The following is a 15,115-nucleotide window of genomic DNA, read 5'->3' as shown; positions in this document are numbered from 1 at the left end:
GGGATGCAGAAAGCTAGGAGCAAGGCCGACTAGAGTGGGCGGGAGCTGCATGCGCACTTTTGAGACGCTCCCTAGGGTGGAACCCGGGCTGGGCACGGGCTCTGCCGGCGGGCGGGGGCGCGGAGTGGGGAGCGCGCCGGGAAAGGCCAGCACTTTAGCGACACTCCCTAAGTCGCCGGGCTGCCGGCCGGAGCCGCCACTGGGCGCCGGGCGGGCGGGTGGGGGCCGGGGGGCGGGCCACGCCGCGCCGAGAAAAGCGCCGGCCGGAGGGCCCGCGGCCGGGCCGCCTGGGTGAGCGTGCCGAGGCGGCTGCGGCGCAGGCTTCCAGGTGGGTACGGGTCCCCGGGCAGAGCGGGAGTTCGCGCTGCAGGCGAAGGACCGGAGGCCCCTACCCCAGCCTCGCCGCTCCATCCGGCGGGCGAGCCGCGCTGGACGCAGGGGCGGGGTCGGGGCCCCTCAACTTTTCCCGGACCCAGGGCGTCGGCAGTGGCCGCCTGACGCTTGGGGCTCGGCCAGAGTGAGGAACCTGGACCTAGAAGGGGGGCTTCCAGGAGACAAAGGCTCTGACCCGGGGCCGTGGGCGTCGGCCGGCGCCTCTGGGGTCTTTGTGCGGACACGTGCGTTTGTGGGTCTTTGTGAATTTGGTCCGGGGACATGCATCTGCCCGTGCCTTTGTGTGTCCGTGATTTGGGGACGGGGGCAAGGACCCGGGATGGGGGCCCGCGTTTGGTTGTGGGTGTGGGTGGACGCATCGTTGTGTCCGCGTACGTGGTCTGTGCCTGTCGACGTGTCTGGGTTGGGTGTCCGCGGAGTATGTGCGCGCCGAGAGCCAGACACCGCCCCAACTCCTCGCTCCCCTCAGTCCACCCGGGCCGACTTAGCTTCAAACTTTTCTCCGCGTTCCTCCTCCCCGCTGCATCCCGGGCCGGGGGGCGGGGGTGGTGGTGGGGCGCTGGCAGTCCTCCCTTCCTACACCTCAGGGATTTTTAGAGCCGAGAGGGAATGAATAGGATTGGTGGGTGGGGGGATCGGCAGCGCCTGAAGACTGATCCGAGCCAAGGCTGGGCAGAGCGTGCCGGACACCCTAGGCGAAGTGGCTGGGAGAAGAAAGGTAAGCAGCGGGTCCTGGCCCCCCGACTTGGGGGTTGAAGAGAGGAGAGGAACGGGCACCGGTGTGGCCCGCCCCACGCTTCTCGGAGAGAGTGTTTGTGACCGAGAGAGACTTGTCTGTTTGGCGGAGAGGCCAGCCCCTGGGGCCCCCCTTCCCCTCCTCCCGCGCCTCCTCTTTGAGATCCGCACTCGGTTTGCATCCCGCCCCTGGGGTGAGGGGGTTGAACCCTCCAATCCCAAAGGTGGAAAGGTGATGATGGCTCCGGGGACCTCCAGCTGGGCTGCTGGCAGTAGGAACCTTGCACACTGTAGTTTCAAATGGAACGTCCACTGGCCCACAGTATGGCACTAGGCAAGTTGCTTAACCTTTCTGAGCCGCAGTCACCCTGTCCTGGATGGGGTGAAAACTCCCTCGCGAGGCAGAGCCTGCGGTGGGGATGAGCGGCGCAGCCAGGGACGGCCAGAGTGCAGTGCCCACCCACACTTGCCTGGCGGAGGAGGTGACTCAGGAGCTTCTGATCCTCCCTGCCTGCTCTACCCTTCGATAAGTCCAGACTTGCAGAGTTCAAGTCTGATCTGAGAGTGAGGGCTCAGACTGCCGGGAGCCTGCTTTTTGATCCTGGATGGCAAAGATAAACCCAACAACCCCCCTCCCTCCCCTACCCCTTGCCAGTCTTTAACCTAGAATTTTGCTAGGTCCTGCAGATGTGAAGGGTGGGTACAAGCCACTCACCTTGGAAAGAGGCAACTGTGGGCGCTTTCCTTTCCCTCTTTGGGCCTCAGTTTCCCTGCTGGAAAAGGGGTTGCTGACAGCCTCTTTCTTCCCTTCCAATTGTGGCTGACTGGTTGAGACCTTAGAACCTGGAAACACTTTGATATTTAACACTTCCATTCTGACTTGGCACTGATTTACTCTTTTGAAGAGGGAGAGGGGAGATAGCTGTGAAGTTATGTACAGATTAAGGCCTTCCTGGAGTCCCTGCAGTCCAGGAAGGCTGAAAAGCAGCAGAATCGGGAAGTGGGGGGAATACACTGGGAAAAGAGGCAGAAAGTGCCTCCCCCCTAGGGAGCTGCTCTGCATGACTCTGTGTGTCCCGAAACAGCACAGGGGTGGTCAGCATTGTGGACTGCCAGATGCAAGATTGGGGAAGAAGGGATGGAATTCACCCTGAGGCTGGGAGGGACTGCAGGGGCCACAGAAGAGGGCCTTGAATGCCAGACCTAGGAGCGGAGATCTAGGCAGTGGAGAGCTGCTGGAGGGTTTTTTAAGCTGGCATGATAGGGTGGGGTTGGTAATTCTCAGAAACTGTCCTCTGGCTCGTGGGTGGTGCTGGAGCCTGGGAAGCCAGTCTGGAGGCTTGAGTGCTCCGGCCTCTTAGAGTCAGAAGGAGATTTTCACTTATTTCATTGCTTCCTAGCTCTGTGACCTTGGGCAAGTGACTCTTCCTCTCTGATTCTCAGTCTCCTCATCTTTCAAATGAGGATAGTAATTCTGGTCTCACTGATTGTTATGGATGTTAAGTACGATGACAAACTACCTGTGCTAATAAAATGAGAAGAGGTTTGTGGCCTGTATTGCATTGTGCAGACATCTGTCGAACTGCACTAACAGTAGAAGGCAGAGCCAGTATCTACTGTGGGTCCTAAACCTTAGTTCACCACCTGGCAAAAGCCCTAAGTATCCTGCAAGCTTGGACCAACTGATACCCTCTCCTAGCAGAGGGAAGCTTTTTGCCCAGGGCATTTCTCCCATCTGGCTTATCCACTTCACATGGCCAGGTCCACGCAGGAGAGGAGCTGGACCATCAGAATTGGAGATGGCCACACGTCACAAAGTGTGTTGAACCTTGACAGGGGTGGCCCAGGAGGAGAGTGACCTTTACTGGATGAAGGGCGAGTTAGACTGGGAAAACCTCACAGAGGAGGTGACTTTTGAATCAAATGAGTGAGAATTTGTATGGAGGACAAAGAAAAGGGTGTCTCTGTCATCTTCACTGAAGGGGACAGCCTGTGCAAAGACATGGGGCCCAAGGAGAAAGACAGGCCCCCAGACAGGCAAACTCTCTTGGCAGGAGAGGCTTTAAAGTAGGAGCGGTGGTGCAGTCCTGGTCTGTCTGGATGGCATTCTGGTGCCCAGCAAGGTTGGCAGTTGGAGGCAGAGGGCCAGGAATGAGGCTGTTGCAGCAGTTCTGGCCAGGAGGCCTCCTGAACCCGACCAGGGCAAGGCCCAGGGGAGAGGGAGGGGAGGACTGTGAGCCACCCACCCAGGGGTGGCTGCCAAGTCTCAGGTCGTCATTCTGTCACCGGTGACACACCTGCTTCAGCCTCCTCCAGCCTCTGCAGTATTTCCACACTCCCTTATCAGCTCGCTGGCAGAGCACTTGTAGCCCAAGTGAAGCCCTGGAGGGTGCACTGAGAATCCAGGAAGAGCCCACGTTGGAGTCTTCTCTGTCCTCTGCCCCTGCCTCGCTCTCAGATCTGCTCGTGTCACTGCTCCTTTTTCTTTCCTGGTCTCTGAAATTACGCTCTGGTCGGGGGTGGGGCAGGAACCCACATGCAGTGAGCGCGAGTGTGTGCCAGGCCTGGAGCTCAGTCTTCCTTTACCTCCTGTAATCCTCAGTGACCTTGTGGGAACAGCACCAGGTTTCTCACCAGGTTGCAGATGAAGACTCGGCAGGGAGAGGACACACAGGCCTCCTAGCAGGTGAGGTTCGGTGGGGTGGAGCCCAGTGTGCCTGACTGCAAAAGCCATTTCCTCTGCCCCATACTGCCTTCCCGTGTGTCTACACATGCCTCAGACCAAAGGGAACTTGCCAAGCTTCAGAATGGAGAAAATAGTATTGGGAGCCTTGTCCATTTCTCTGTAGATTATTCTCCAGGGATGATATCATGGAGGCGCGTAGGCACCAGGTGTCAGAACACCTGGATCCTGAGTCCAGCCTCTGACCTCACTGTCTCTGTGACTCTGGGCAGATCACCGAACCTCTCTGGGTCTCTAGGCAGGTGTACAATAGATACCATGCCATCCAACCTGCTGATCTTGTAGGGTAACTGAGCAGATGAGAGTTGAGGAGGCAGTGGAAAGACTGAGAGGTGTCCTTTGGTGAGGCGGCAATATTCTAAATGCCTGGTGTATCTTCATATAGTACCTGCTCTGTGCCAGGCCTAGCAGTCAGCTTCCAAGACCTAAAAGTGAATCTAACCCCATGCCTGCCCACAGGAGCACAAATAGGTAAATGTAATTATAGTCCAGCACAATCCACATGTGCCCATTTGTAAGGTGAGGCACAGCCGTATAAGGAGCATTGGATTTGGTTTGAGACTGGTTCCTATTCTGCCCCACTCAATGTCAGTCTTCTCGTCTGCAGAACAGGGACAGTAGTCCCCATGGTCAAGGGTGGTGGGGAGGCAGGAAGGAGCCACTGCTGTAGAAGTGTGTGGTGAGCTGATGTGTTTGCACAGATGTGTGGCGTTAGTGCCTCTGTTGGGAGAGCCAACCCTCAAGGCTCCGGGAGTTTGGCCCTAGGCATTCTCTTTGCCTTGCGTTTCCAGAACTGACTTAAGCAGTTGGGGGCCAGGACACTGATGGAATTTCCACCTGGGGATTTCATTGGCATCAACTTGCGTGAGCTCACGACGAAGGGTGGGACGTGACTCAGCACTGAGCAGCCAGTGGAGACAAAACCCATCTCGGGTGGATGCTCGGTCCCCTGCCCAGCTCGTCCCTTTACCAGGGGCTTCCCCTTAAAGACGTGGTGAGGAGCTGGCAAATCTGTGGGCCATAGAAGCTGGGGTGCAGGTGAGTGGGACCAGGAGGACACGAGCTGGAACCCCTAGCCCCAGATAGGCCTCAGAGGAGAAAGGAGATGGGGGCCTTGCCAGCAGACACCAGCATGGTGACCAGAGGCTGTTAGCACAAGTAGTCAAAGACCCGTCGGGTGCCTGGCACCTCTTTGGGTAGTTGGGTGGGGAGGAAAAGAACAACAAATAACATGGTCATGGCTTTCAGAAAGCTTAATAAATCATCACGGTCCTTGTCTACTATGCATTTGGCACTCAGCTTGTAGGAGTCGCACCAAATGTTCCACTCGCTGTCCCCTAATGCTTCCACCAACCCTGTGTTGTCACCCGTGTGGAGGACACTGAGCCTCAGCAAGGTTGAGACGTGCTCGAGGCCAGTAGCTACAGAGCTGAATCCACAGCCAGCTCTGTGTCCCGTGGTTGACTCTTAATTTCTGGGCCCTCCATTCATCCAGCAAGTTTGCCATGCCTGCTAGGCCTGGCTCCGGCCCCAGCTGGGGGAAGGGTTAACAGGTGAAGAAGGCAGGGTCACCGCCCCAAGATGCTTCACACTTCAAGTCAGGAAACAGGCAGGTCAGTAAAGGCAGAGAATTTACCTAGTGTGCGTCTGAAGGTGTGTTGACAGTACGGAGCCAGAGGCCCCTCGAAGCCAGGAAAGGAGGGGGAGTGGCCCAGGGGCCTGAATGGACAGAACGGGCTTTGTTCCACTGGCAGGGCTGGGGCAGGCCTGGGGGATGCGGCTGTCCTGGCAGTAGTGTGAAGCGTCCAAACCCAGGTCCCAGGTCCTGCTGTGCTGTTTCCTTGCCATCACAGTCCCTCTCTGGGCCTCAGTTATCTGTGATCTCGGAGGGGCCTTCCAGCTCTTCCAGTCCTGGAATCCTCTTGAGTTTGGGGAAGTGTGCACTAATTCAGAGGCCACCACCGTAGGTTCAGATCAAGATGGGACTTTCAACCCGAGGGAGGACCATGGGGGCAGATCTGCACAGAGGTGCAGATACCTGTGTGCCAGAGAGAACTTGGTTTCTGTAGGTAAAGCGGAAGTCAGGAGGTTTTTAAGAAGGGGCATGATCTAGCCAGAGCTGCTTGAGAGGCTCTCCTAGCGGAGTCCGCAGTGGGGAGACCTGCCTGGGGACCTCTTAGGATCCCACCACTGACACTGTAACTTTCCTTAGCGTCCCGATGGACCCATCAAGGAATCACTCATGGCCCCTGCCCAGCGGACCTCATGCCGCTAAGCCTTTGTCCGGCTGCCCTTATGTTCTGTAACCTGGCTCATCAGTAGATGACTTTGATCTGCAGGTTAGGGTTTGGAGAGAAAGTGCAGTATCCTCTCTTGGCGTTCCATGGTGAATACCTGCCTGCCTTTCCCTTTCTCCCGAGCGTAGATCACAGGGTCTCGAGAGAAGGAAGGAGGCAGAGTCAGTTCTACAAGACAAGAAAACTGAGGCTCCAAGAAAGAAGACTCTCAAGTTCACACAGTTAGTAGCAGGGCTGGCACTAGAGTCCTGGTCTCCTGGATCTAAAGCAGGTGCTAGATCTTGATATGAGTTGGTGTCCTGTCCCCATTGCTGGTCTGTAAGCCTCATGGGGACAGAGGCCCTGGGATCTCCTGCCCTGACCCCAGCATGCACCTCACAGGGCCTAACAGACCGCCTTGCCCTCATCAATTTAGTGCTGTGGTTGATTGTGTCTGCAGTGGATATGGGTAGAGGTGGAATGAAAAGGCACAGTCTTTGAATTATATGGCTTCCATCCCCTTGGGGCCTCATTTCTTTACAGGGATGTTGGTCTTCTGAGTCTCTTCACAGCCATCTTCTCTGCAGCTGATGGGACCATCATTAGTATCCCAGATTCACAGCTGAAGGTCCAGAGAGGTTAAGTGACTTGCTCAGTTCTACTGCAAGTTGATGTCGAGAGTCTTCTCAGTCTCTGTGCGGGCCTTACCTCTCCCTGGAGCTGAGGCTAGCGGTTTTTGTGAAGAGGAACTCACATTAGTCATCCCTTCCCAGACGCAGCAGCCCTGTTGAGAAACAGCATAGCTTGGTTTCCCAGGAAGAACTGCTTTCCTGGAGGGCAGTAGTAAGACCTTTGTCATGTTTGATAGTGTCTGCTGGAGGAAGAGAAATCCCCTCCCCAGCCACTCCCTGTCTGGTGAGGAGGGCCGGGGAGCCCCCACTGGACCCTCCCCCATGTGGGGAACCATGCTCAGGTGCCCCCCCTGCCAGTATGTTTCATCCTCTTGACAGGCCTGTGAAATGGCTATTAACACCTGTATTTGACACATGAGGAGGATGAGGCTTGGAGATTGTGGCTAGCCAAGGTCAGAGAAAGCAGAGATGGCCATGAGACAGTCCTGAGTCTTCATTACTCAGTCTGTTTTATATCTATATATATATAGTTACTATAAGAGAGGAAATAAGAGGGGGAAAAGGAGATTAAGACATGGTGAAACCACCCAAAGTTCTGCCATTTAAAGGAAGACCACTACAGGGTTGACAGATTTTCTTCTAGACTTTCTAAAATTACCGTTTAGGTTAGTCTTTTTTTAAATGTATAGCTATAATTTTCTTAGCATACAATTTACCCTTATGATCCTTAGCATTATGGCATCAGCCCCCTCCTACATGAGGTTGCAGACTCTTCTGAGCACTATTTTTATTGACTCCATAAGATCCCTAGGAGAGTTCCACAGGCATCTTGAGGGGACTGGGAAGCACTGGGCCTGGAATCAGAAGGTCAGAGCCTGAGCATCAGCTGCCGTCACCTCACTGGCGACCCAGGGACAAGATGAGGGACCTCAGCTTTCTCATCTAGAAAGTGAGGGATTGCACGCCCTGCTCTGCAGCCCTCACAGCTCAAATAAGCAAAGGTCTTTTGGAAAATATCAAGGGCTGTGCCCTTGGCAGGGGTTTTCCTTATCTTCCCTCAGTTTCCTCCTGGGAAAGTTCTGCCCTGCCTTTGGCTCCTGGGCCTTTTGCTCTAAGCAGCAAAACCAGACCTCAGCATCTCTGAGTCACTCACACAAAGGCACTCCTCACGTTACCCAAAAGGGGACATGACCTCTGAGCAGAGCAGGGGTACCAACCCTCAAAGACCACTAGCCCACGTCTCTGCCTTTGCCCCCTGCTGGCTCCAGAGTTGAGAGACCTTCCAGAGATTTCTCTCTCCTTTTTTGCTTCTCCCAGGGAAAGATAAGGAAAACCCCTACCAAGGGCACAGCCCTTGATATTTTCCAAAAGACCTTTGCTTACTTGAGCTTGTGAGGGCTGCAGAGCAGGGTATGTAATCCCTCACTTTCCAAATGAGAAAGCTGAGGTCCCTCATCTTGTCCCTGGGTCCCCAGTGAGGTGATAGCAGCTGATGCTCAGGCTCTGACCTTCTGATTCCAGGCCCAGCGCTTCCCAGTCCCAGCTGCATGGGACAACCCTGAGAGACCTCTGGGCTCTGCTGTGACCTCAGGAACACCCAAGAGCCACTGAGTATTAGGAAGCTGGGTACTGACGGTCACAGCAGCCGACAGTAGCTGGAGCCTGGGCCTGGGACCCTGGACGCTTAGCTCTTTTCCCAGCAACACATAGAAGTGCACATTCCCCCTGAACCTAGCCGGTTACGAGGTTACAAAGGCCTGGTCTCTGGCGCCTTCCCTTGCCATCCTCAGTTTCCTCCACTGTAACACGGACATAAGAATGACCTCCTGGAGTGACCAAGAATGGCGTAAGGGGACATGTGACTGGCACGTGGTGGGGACAGGCTCAGTCACTGTCAGCACTTTCCACTCTGTCCAGGCCTGGCCCAGAATGGGGGCCCATGGAGAGTGTCCGCAGTGCAGGGCTGAGCAGGGACCTTGTCTGGGGTGTCCTGGAAGCATCAAAAACAGTTTTCCAGGCGGGTCTCCATCCACACTCCTGCCCCTCTGTGGCCCGGTGATGACCTCCCAGCACAGGTGCACAGCGCTTCACAGTTGGCATTGCTCTGCATGTGACTTACATCAGTGTGTATGAGGCAGGCAGGAATTACTGCTTTGTGGTACAGAGGACAAAGCCTAGGGCTGGAGAGGCCCCTCGTCAGGCGGGTAGGGGAGCATTGAGCTGAGTTACATAAGCAGGAGCTCATGAGGGGCTGTTTGGCACTTGAGAGGCACATTGTATAATCACCTTTGGGAACGAAGGGTAATCTTAGGCCTTTTTGTGTGCATTTGGTGTTTGTTTAAACCCCAGGAAGGGGTGGGTATGAGCAGATCAGCTTAGCAGGGAAGGTGAGGCCCTAGGTAGTAATGAACTCCTCCTGTGAGAAGCTCACCCCGGGAACAAAAGGGGTGTGAAGCAACTTAATATTTTCCTTTTGGTTCCAGACATTGGAACACTCTGTCCAGCCTCAACTGGGACCGAGCCCAGGATGCACCTGGGCTGGGTTTAATCCTCAAATTGGACTCCACAAAAGAAAGGGGTGGGAGAGGAAGGGCCTGCAGAGGGAGGCCGGGGAGAAGCGCCCAAGTGCAGATCAAGTGGCTGCCCCTTTAAAGTTTCATGTAGAACTGGTAATGCGATCCTGCTGCTCCCCCATCCACCCTCCCCCCAGCCCACCCCTCCCTAAAGGCCAGGGGGAGGAAGGTTGGGGGGAAGACGTGGCAGGGGTGCAGAGCGGAGAGCTGGGCCACTCCAGCTGAAGGATCTGCTGGCGTGAGGCTTGGTGTCTTCTGCTCTTCTAGCGGGAGAGGGTGACCACAGACTGTCCAGTTAGCAGCTTTCTTTCACTGCTCAGCCTTCTCTCTCATCCTCCAGGGAGCTGCAGATGTGTGGGGGGATGAGTGTTGAGGGTGGCAGTGTACAGGTGGTGCTTGGCATCAATGGCAGCTGCTGTTAGAGTTATCCAGGGAGAGACAGTGAAGCCAGGAGAGGGGCAGTGGCTTGCATTGTAGCCCCCGTCGGTGGGAAGAGCCCCTCTTGGATCGCATCTCTCCTGCCAGTCACGGAGGCAGTAGAGGAAAGTAGAATTAGGACTGAGCAGGCCTGGGTTCTAATCCTGCCCTGCTTTTTACATACGGGTTTTGGGTAAAACCCTTTTTGTCTCTGAGCCTCTGTTTATTTATCTGTATAATGGGGGACACAGCCCAGCTGCCTGCCATGGGTTAAAGGAAGGGCCAGAAAAGTGTAATCACTGACAGCTTGGGGGTCAAGGTGGGCAAGGGGAAGGGACTCAGCAGAGTGGTCCCCGGGGCCCATCTGGAAGTCTAGATGCAGGGTCCCCTGTTGGAATGAAGGATCCTTCCCCTAGAGGCCAGGCCAGGGGAGAGGGCTTATGACTGAACCCAGCCATTGTTACCCACAAAAGGAGTGAGGAGGGGACAGTTGCTACAGGCCCCCCTTGCAGGAGAGGCCTTGGTTTGGGAAGCTGGAGCAGGAGTCTCAGGCACAGCTCAGCACGACAGTGAGCCATGCCCCTGGGAGCACCGTTCAGTTCCGCTCCCACTCACATGTGGCCATGCATGGCTTTCTGAACCTGAGTCTCAGTTTCCTCTTCGTGAAGTGCTGACAAGATTGCTGCCGTGCGGCTTCTGTGGCTGTGAGGGCTGAGTGAGGCCGTGCAGAGAGCCAGCGAGCACAGCACCGAGCCCGCAGCACAGGCTCTGCAAAGGTGAGGGGAGCACTCCCCAAAAGCACCTGCCCTTCACATCCCACGGCAGGACGGTGAACATGCACGGAAGACTCAGGCTCCCACCTTCACTCCAGAACAGGCCCACTCTCACCTGCCAATCTTATTCAAGAAAGGGTTCACATACTTCCAGTTTAAGACCCAGCTATCTAGCCTAACTCGCCATATCATACAGATGGGGAGACTGAGGCCAGAGAGGAACAGGGACTAGGAATTATTTGAGGAAGGGGTATTCAGGGAAAGCATCTAGGGGCACTGAGGGGCATGTGGCAATTTTCATCTGTGCCTACACATGTTGGCCGGGGTCTTCCAGGTTGGGCGAGAACCATCTGGAATGGGGTGCGTGCATGCTTATGGTCAGTTCAGTTGTGTCCGACTCCTTGTGACCCTTTGGACTGTAACCCTCCAGGCTCCTCTGTCCATGGGATTCTCCAGGCAAGAATAGTGGAGTTGGTTGCTATTCCCTTCTCCAGGGGATTCCCCACCTAGGGATCGCTCCTGCATCTCTTATGTCTCCTGCATTGGCAGGCAGGTTCTTTACCACTAGTGCTACCTGGGAAGCCCCTGGAACGGGGTACCCACTGCCAACCCTCACCTGTGGCTCTCTTTCTAGCCCCACCATGCCGTGGCCCCTGCTGCCGCTCCTGCTGCTGCTGCTGCTGGCCGCAAGCGGGGCCCAGACCACTCGGCCCTGCTTCCCCGGGTGCCAGTGCGAGGTGGAGACCTTCGGCCTCTTTGACAGCTTCAGCCTGACACGGGTGGGCTGCAGCGGCCTGGGCCCCCACATTGTGCCCGTGCCCATCCCCCTGGACACAGCCCACCTGGACCTGTCCTCAAATCGGCTGGAGACGGTGAACGAGTCCGTGTTGGCAGGGCCGGGCTACACCACGCTGTCTGGCCTGGATCTCAGCTACAACCTGCTCACCAGCCTCTCGCCCACGGCCTTCTCCCGCCTCCGCTACCTGGAGTCGCTCGACCTCAGCCACAATGGCCTGGCCGCCCTGCCCACCGGGAGCTTCACCAGCTCGCCCCTGAGCGACGTGAACCTGAGCCACAACCGGCTCCGCGAGGTCTCCGTGTCCGCCTTCGCCACCCACAGCCAGGGCAGGGCGCTGCACGTGGACCTCTCCCACAACCTCCTCCAGCGCCTGCTGCCCCATTCCTCGCGGGCTGGCCAGCCGGCGCCCACCATTCAGAGCCTCAACCTGGCCTGGAACCGGCTCCGCGCTGTGCCCGACCTCCGGGGCCTGCCCCTGCGCTACCTGAGCCTGGATGGGAACCCGCTGGCAGCCATCGGCCCCGGCGCCTTTGAGGGGCTGGCGGGCCTCACTCATCTGTCGCTGGGCAGCCTGCAGGGTCTCCCCATGCTGGCGCCCCACAGCTTCCACGAGCTGCAGGGCCTGCAGGTCCTGGACTTGTCCAGCAACCCCAGGCTCCAATGGGCAGGACCTGAGGTGTTCTCAGGCCTGGGCTCCCTGCAGGAGCTGGACCTGTCGGGCACAGGCCTGGTGCCCCTGCCCGAGAAGCTGCTCGTCCACCTCCCCGCACTGCAGAGCATCAGCGTGGGCCAGGGCGTGCAGTGCCGGCGCCTGGTGCGGGAGGGCACCTACCCACGGCAGCCTGGCTTCACCCCCAAGGTGGCCCTGCACTGCATAGACACCCAGGAGTTAGCTGCCAGGGACTCCAATACCTTGTGACGAATGGTGCGGCCTGGGGCCATGGAACAGACTGTGTCCTGAGTTTCCTCAGGTCCTGGGTAATTTATATTTTAATGTGCCAATGCCCACAGGGACTCTCCATTCCTGTGTGGCAGCATCATTGAAAGAGAGGCTTTGAACCTGGGACCCACACCCAGGAGCAAAGTCTTGTCCTTTGTCTGTGTTGCTCCCCGGACCATAAGCCGAGGGTCTTCGATGCCAAACCAGACAGCAGCACCCTGCTGTCCTTCCCCACTTGTCCCCAAAGTGCCTTCCCTGAGGCCTGGACCAACCTGACCTGTGACAGGAGGTGAGTGGGAGGGAGGTCCAGCCGCTCGGATGTGGGTTCTTCTATGGCATAAATCTCTCTTTGTTCTGGCCACGTGAGGCCTACCTCATTCTTTTTTCTTCCCCTAGAACTCTGGATAGGACTTCAGTTATAAAAAGGATGGGAGAAAAATGTCAAGCCCACTTCCTCATGTGACAGATAGAGAAACTGAGGCCTAGAGAAGGAAAAATGGTGTTCAGAGGTCTCACAGCAGCAGAGGCATGAGTGAATCAGTGTCTGGCCTGCCTGCCCACAGGGCCCATTTGCACTTTTCTCTCCTCTAAATCATGCCCCCCTCCCCTTTCTGGGCTCCCCCTTGCTTCCAAGACACATCCTCCCATTTGTGCCCTTTCCCTGTCATCCCCAGGAGGGCAGGCCAGGGCCTCAAGGGTGGCACTCTGGGCCCGGTAACTAGCTGTGGCACAGGCTACAGTTCACCTCAGAGCCTCTGGAAGCCTCAGGGGTGCCAGTCCCAGTTTCCCACTTGGGTGGCATCCCCCAGCGTCCAGAATGGAAATGTGCTCCTTGACCCCTGAGGTACTGCCTCTAGCTGGTTCCTTAGGAGTTGATGCAGTCCTGGAGCCCCACCAGCTCCGAGGGGCCTCCTGGAGTCAGCCCCTACTGGCCTTGTGCCTGACAGCCCAGCTCAGCCTACTCCGAACGCAGCCAAGGAGGCAGGGTAGCCCCCACCCATGTTTATGCTTCCCCACCAGGGTGGCATCTCAGCTTCCCAGCCCTGGGCTCTTTCCTTAGTATCAGTTTCATAAAAGTTGTTGCCTTTTTAATGGACTGTCACTTAGGACCACCCCCCCCCCCTCCCCATCCAGGTCCCTGCTGGCAGGGGATTGGAAATACGTCATTTGTAAAAGAAGGAAGACATTGCATTTGTTCACTTTTGTAACACTGTGTCCTGGGGATGAGCTGGAGAGGAGGTGTTGGGTAGAAGCCAGCCATATGTCGCCACGTGGGCATCCATGGGGCCGGTCCCTCAGAGACGCCTACAGGACAATGAGAGCTCTGTCCTCCCCCACAAGCCCCACCCAACATCTTGGTTTAATAAACACTACAAAGAGTCTTCCTCTTGCCATCATTTGACCAGTATCCATTGACATTCCCCAGACGGGTCTCTGGGGCCACAAGGATGAATCAAGACAAGCTTGTTCCCTCTGAAAAGCCCAATAACCTCCTAGGATTAGGGGAGTGAGGGAGGGAGTTCCTTGGGGTGGAACCTTTCGGTGCAACTTACACCCTCGACCTTCCTTACCTCTCTTCCTGCCTCCCCAGCTCCAGCTGTCAGGCCCTTGCATGCCTCTGCCTTTGCTCAGGCTGTTATTCTGGGACCAGGCCCTTGCCCCCCTACCCCAGCTTCTCTGCTCCTTCCCGGCCTAATAGACCCAGTTTCTGCCTCATCTCCTTAGAAGCTTTCCCCAACGTCTCCACCATCCCTCCTGCTAAGCCCCAACAGTACTGTGTTCCTTCCTGGCATCTGAATACTGTGGTACCCTCTCCTGTTCACACACTTTCTGTGACAGGGAACCCACTTCCAGCTCATCTGAATGGCGCTGCTGTCAGCAAGTTCTTCTAACTGGCCAAGATCTGCAGGCATATATCCGTAACGGTCACCACCACCACCAAGCTTATCCTGTCTGTTCTGTCTTCTGGGACTCAAGTTCCTGGGATGGGAGGGGACAGGGACACCTGACTAAGAGCAGCACAGGGAGCTGTGCAAGCCCTGTGGTGGGGTTAGGAAGGCTTCCTGGAGGAGGCTCATCCATGGGGTCAAGAAGAAGGACAAGTGGACTTGGACAGAGGGGGCTGGCACTTGGAAGGGTCATCGGTGAGCAATGGCACAGATTCCCAGGACATTCACGCTATGTGTGTGGTTGGGGTGCTTGCCCATCACGTGGCTTAAGCCCCCCACGGCTTGGACTCCCTGAGCCAGAGCCTGGCCACCACCAATATGGGAAAGGTCTGAAGCAAGGGGGACAGGAAAGGATCAGAGTGAGACCCCAGCCTTCACAGTCCTCAGATTAGTACTTCATCCTCCCACATTCCTTGGGGCAGGAGAGACCTCAAATACAGGGGTGGAGGGAGGGATCCCTAAGACTTTCACCCAGTGGGTCTTAAAAGCCCCATTTGAAGAAAGTGTCCTTGGGGGAGGGCTATCGAACATAGGGGTCTTAAAATTAGTGGCGCTGAAATCGGAGGAAAGGTAGCCGGTAGCCGGGGCTCCTGCAAGTCACCTGGCCCTGAGCTGCAGCTTCTACATCTGCAAAACGGGGCGGGGAGGGAAGCGCCAGCAGGATGCTGGGCTCCTCCTTCCCAGTGGGGGCATCCCCTTGCACACCTCCAGCGCCTGCGTGGCCTCACAGAACCAGGCGTTCCCGCGACCCCTCCGGAGGCTCTCAGCCCGCAGCGCCACCTCGTGGTCGCGCATGGCCAGACACCCCAGATCCGAGGGGTCGCCAAGCAAGGCGTAGAGCCGCTGGAAGCCAAAGTAGACCAGTGCAGTTTGGGCGGTCATCCC

The 15,115-nt window shown here is 56.7% G+C and overlaps 1 protein-coding gene across 3 annotated transcripts; it reads left to right on the top strand.

Moving 5' to 3' along the window:
* The first annotated feature begins 230 nt into the window (after nt 1-230).
* Nucleotides 231-13,663, top strand: TSKU (tsukushi, small leucine rich proteoglycan). Of its 3 annotated transcripts, XM_027562829.1 has the most exons (3): nt 286-328; nt 3,731-3,814; nt 11,177-13,663. In XM_027562829.1, the coding sequence occupies exon 3, from the start codon at nt 11,184-11,186 to the stop codon at nt 12,258-12,260; it is 1,077 nt and encodes a 358-aa protein (XP_027418630.1). In that variant the 5' UTR covers nt 286-328; nt 3,731-3,814; nt 11,177-11,183; the 3' UTR covers nt 12,261-13,663. The 3 variants fall into 3 exon arrangements, with proteins under 3 accessions (XP_027418629.1, XP_027418630.1, XP_027418631.1); XM_027562828.1 differs by lacking the exon at nt 3,731-3,814 and having other exon boundaries at nt 231-328; XM_027562830.1 differs by lacking the exons at nt 286-328; nt 3,731-3,814 and adding an exon at nt 963-1,111.
* The last annotated feature ends 1,452 nt before the right edge of the window (nt 13,664-15,115 follow it).

Source organism: Bos indicus x Bos taurus, chromosome 15 (assembly GCF_003369695.1).
Source record: "Bos indicus x Bos taurus breed Angus x Brahman F1 hybrid chromosome 15, Bos_hybrid_MaternalHap_v2.0, whole genome shotgun sequence".
NCBI lineage: Eukaryota > Metazoa > Chordata > Mammalia > Artiodactyla > Bovidae > Bos > Bos indicus x Bos taurus.
The sequence above is the reverse complement of the archived record's forward strand: the minus strand, read 5'-3'. Positions and strand labels throughout refer to the sequence as shown.

Excerpts from the sequence above, each read along its gene's own strand:
- TSKU (XM_027562828.1), top strand. The coding sequence starts at position 11,184 with ATGCCGTGGCCCCTGCTGCCGCTCCTGCTGCTGCTGCTGCTGGCCGCA.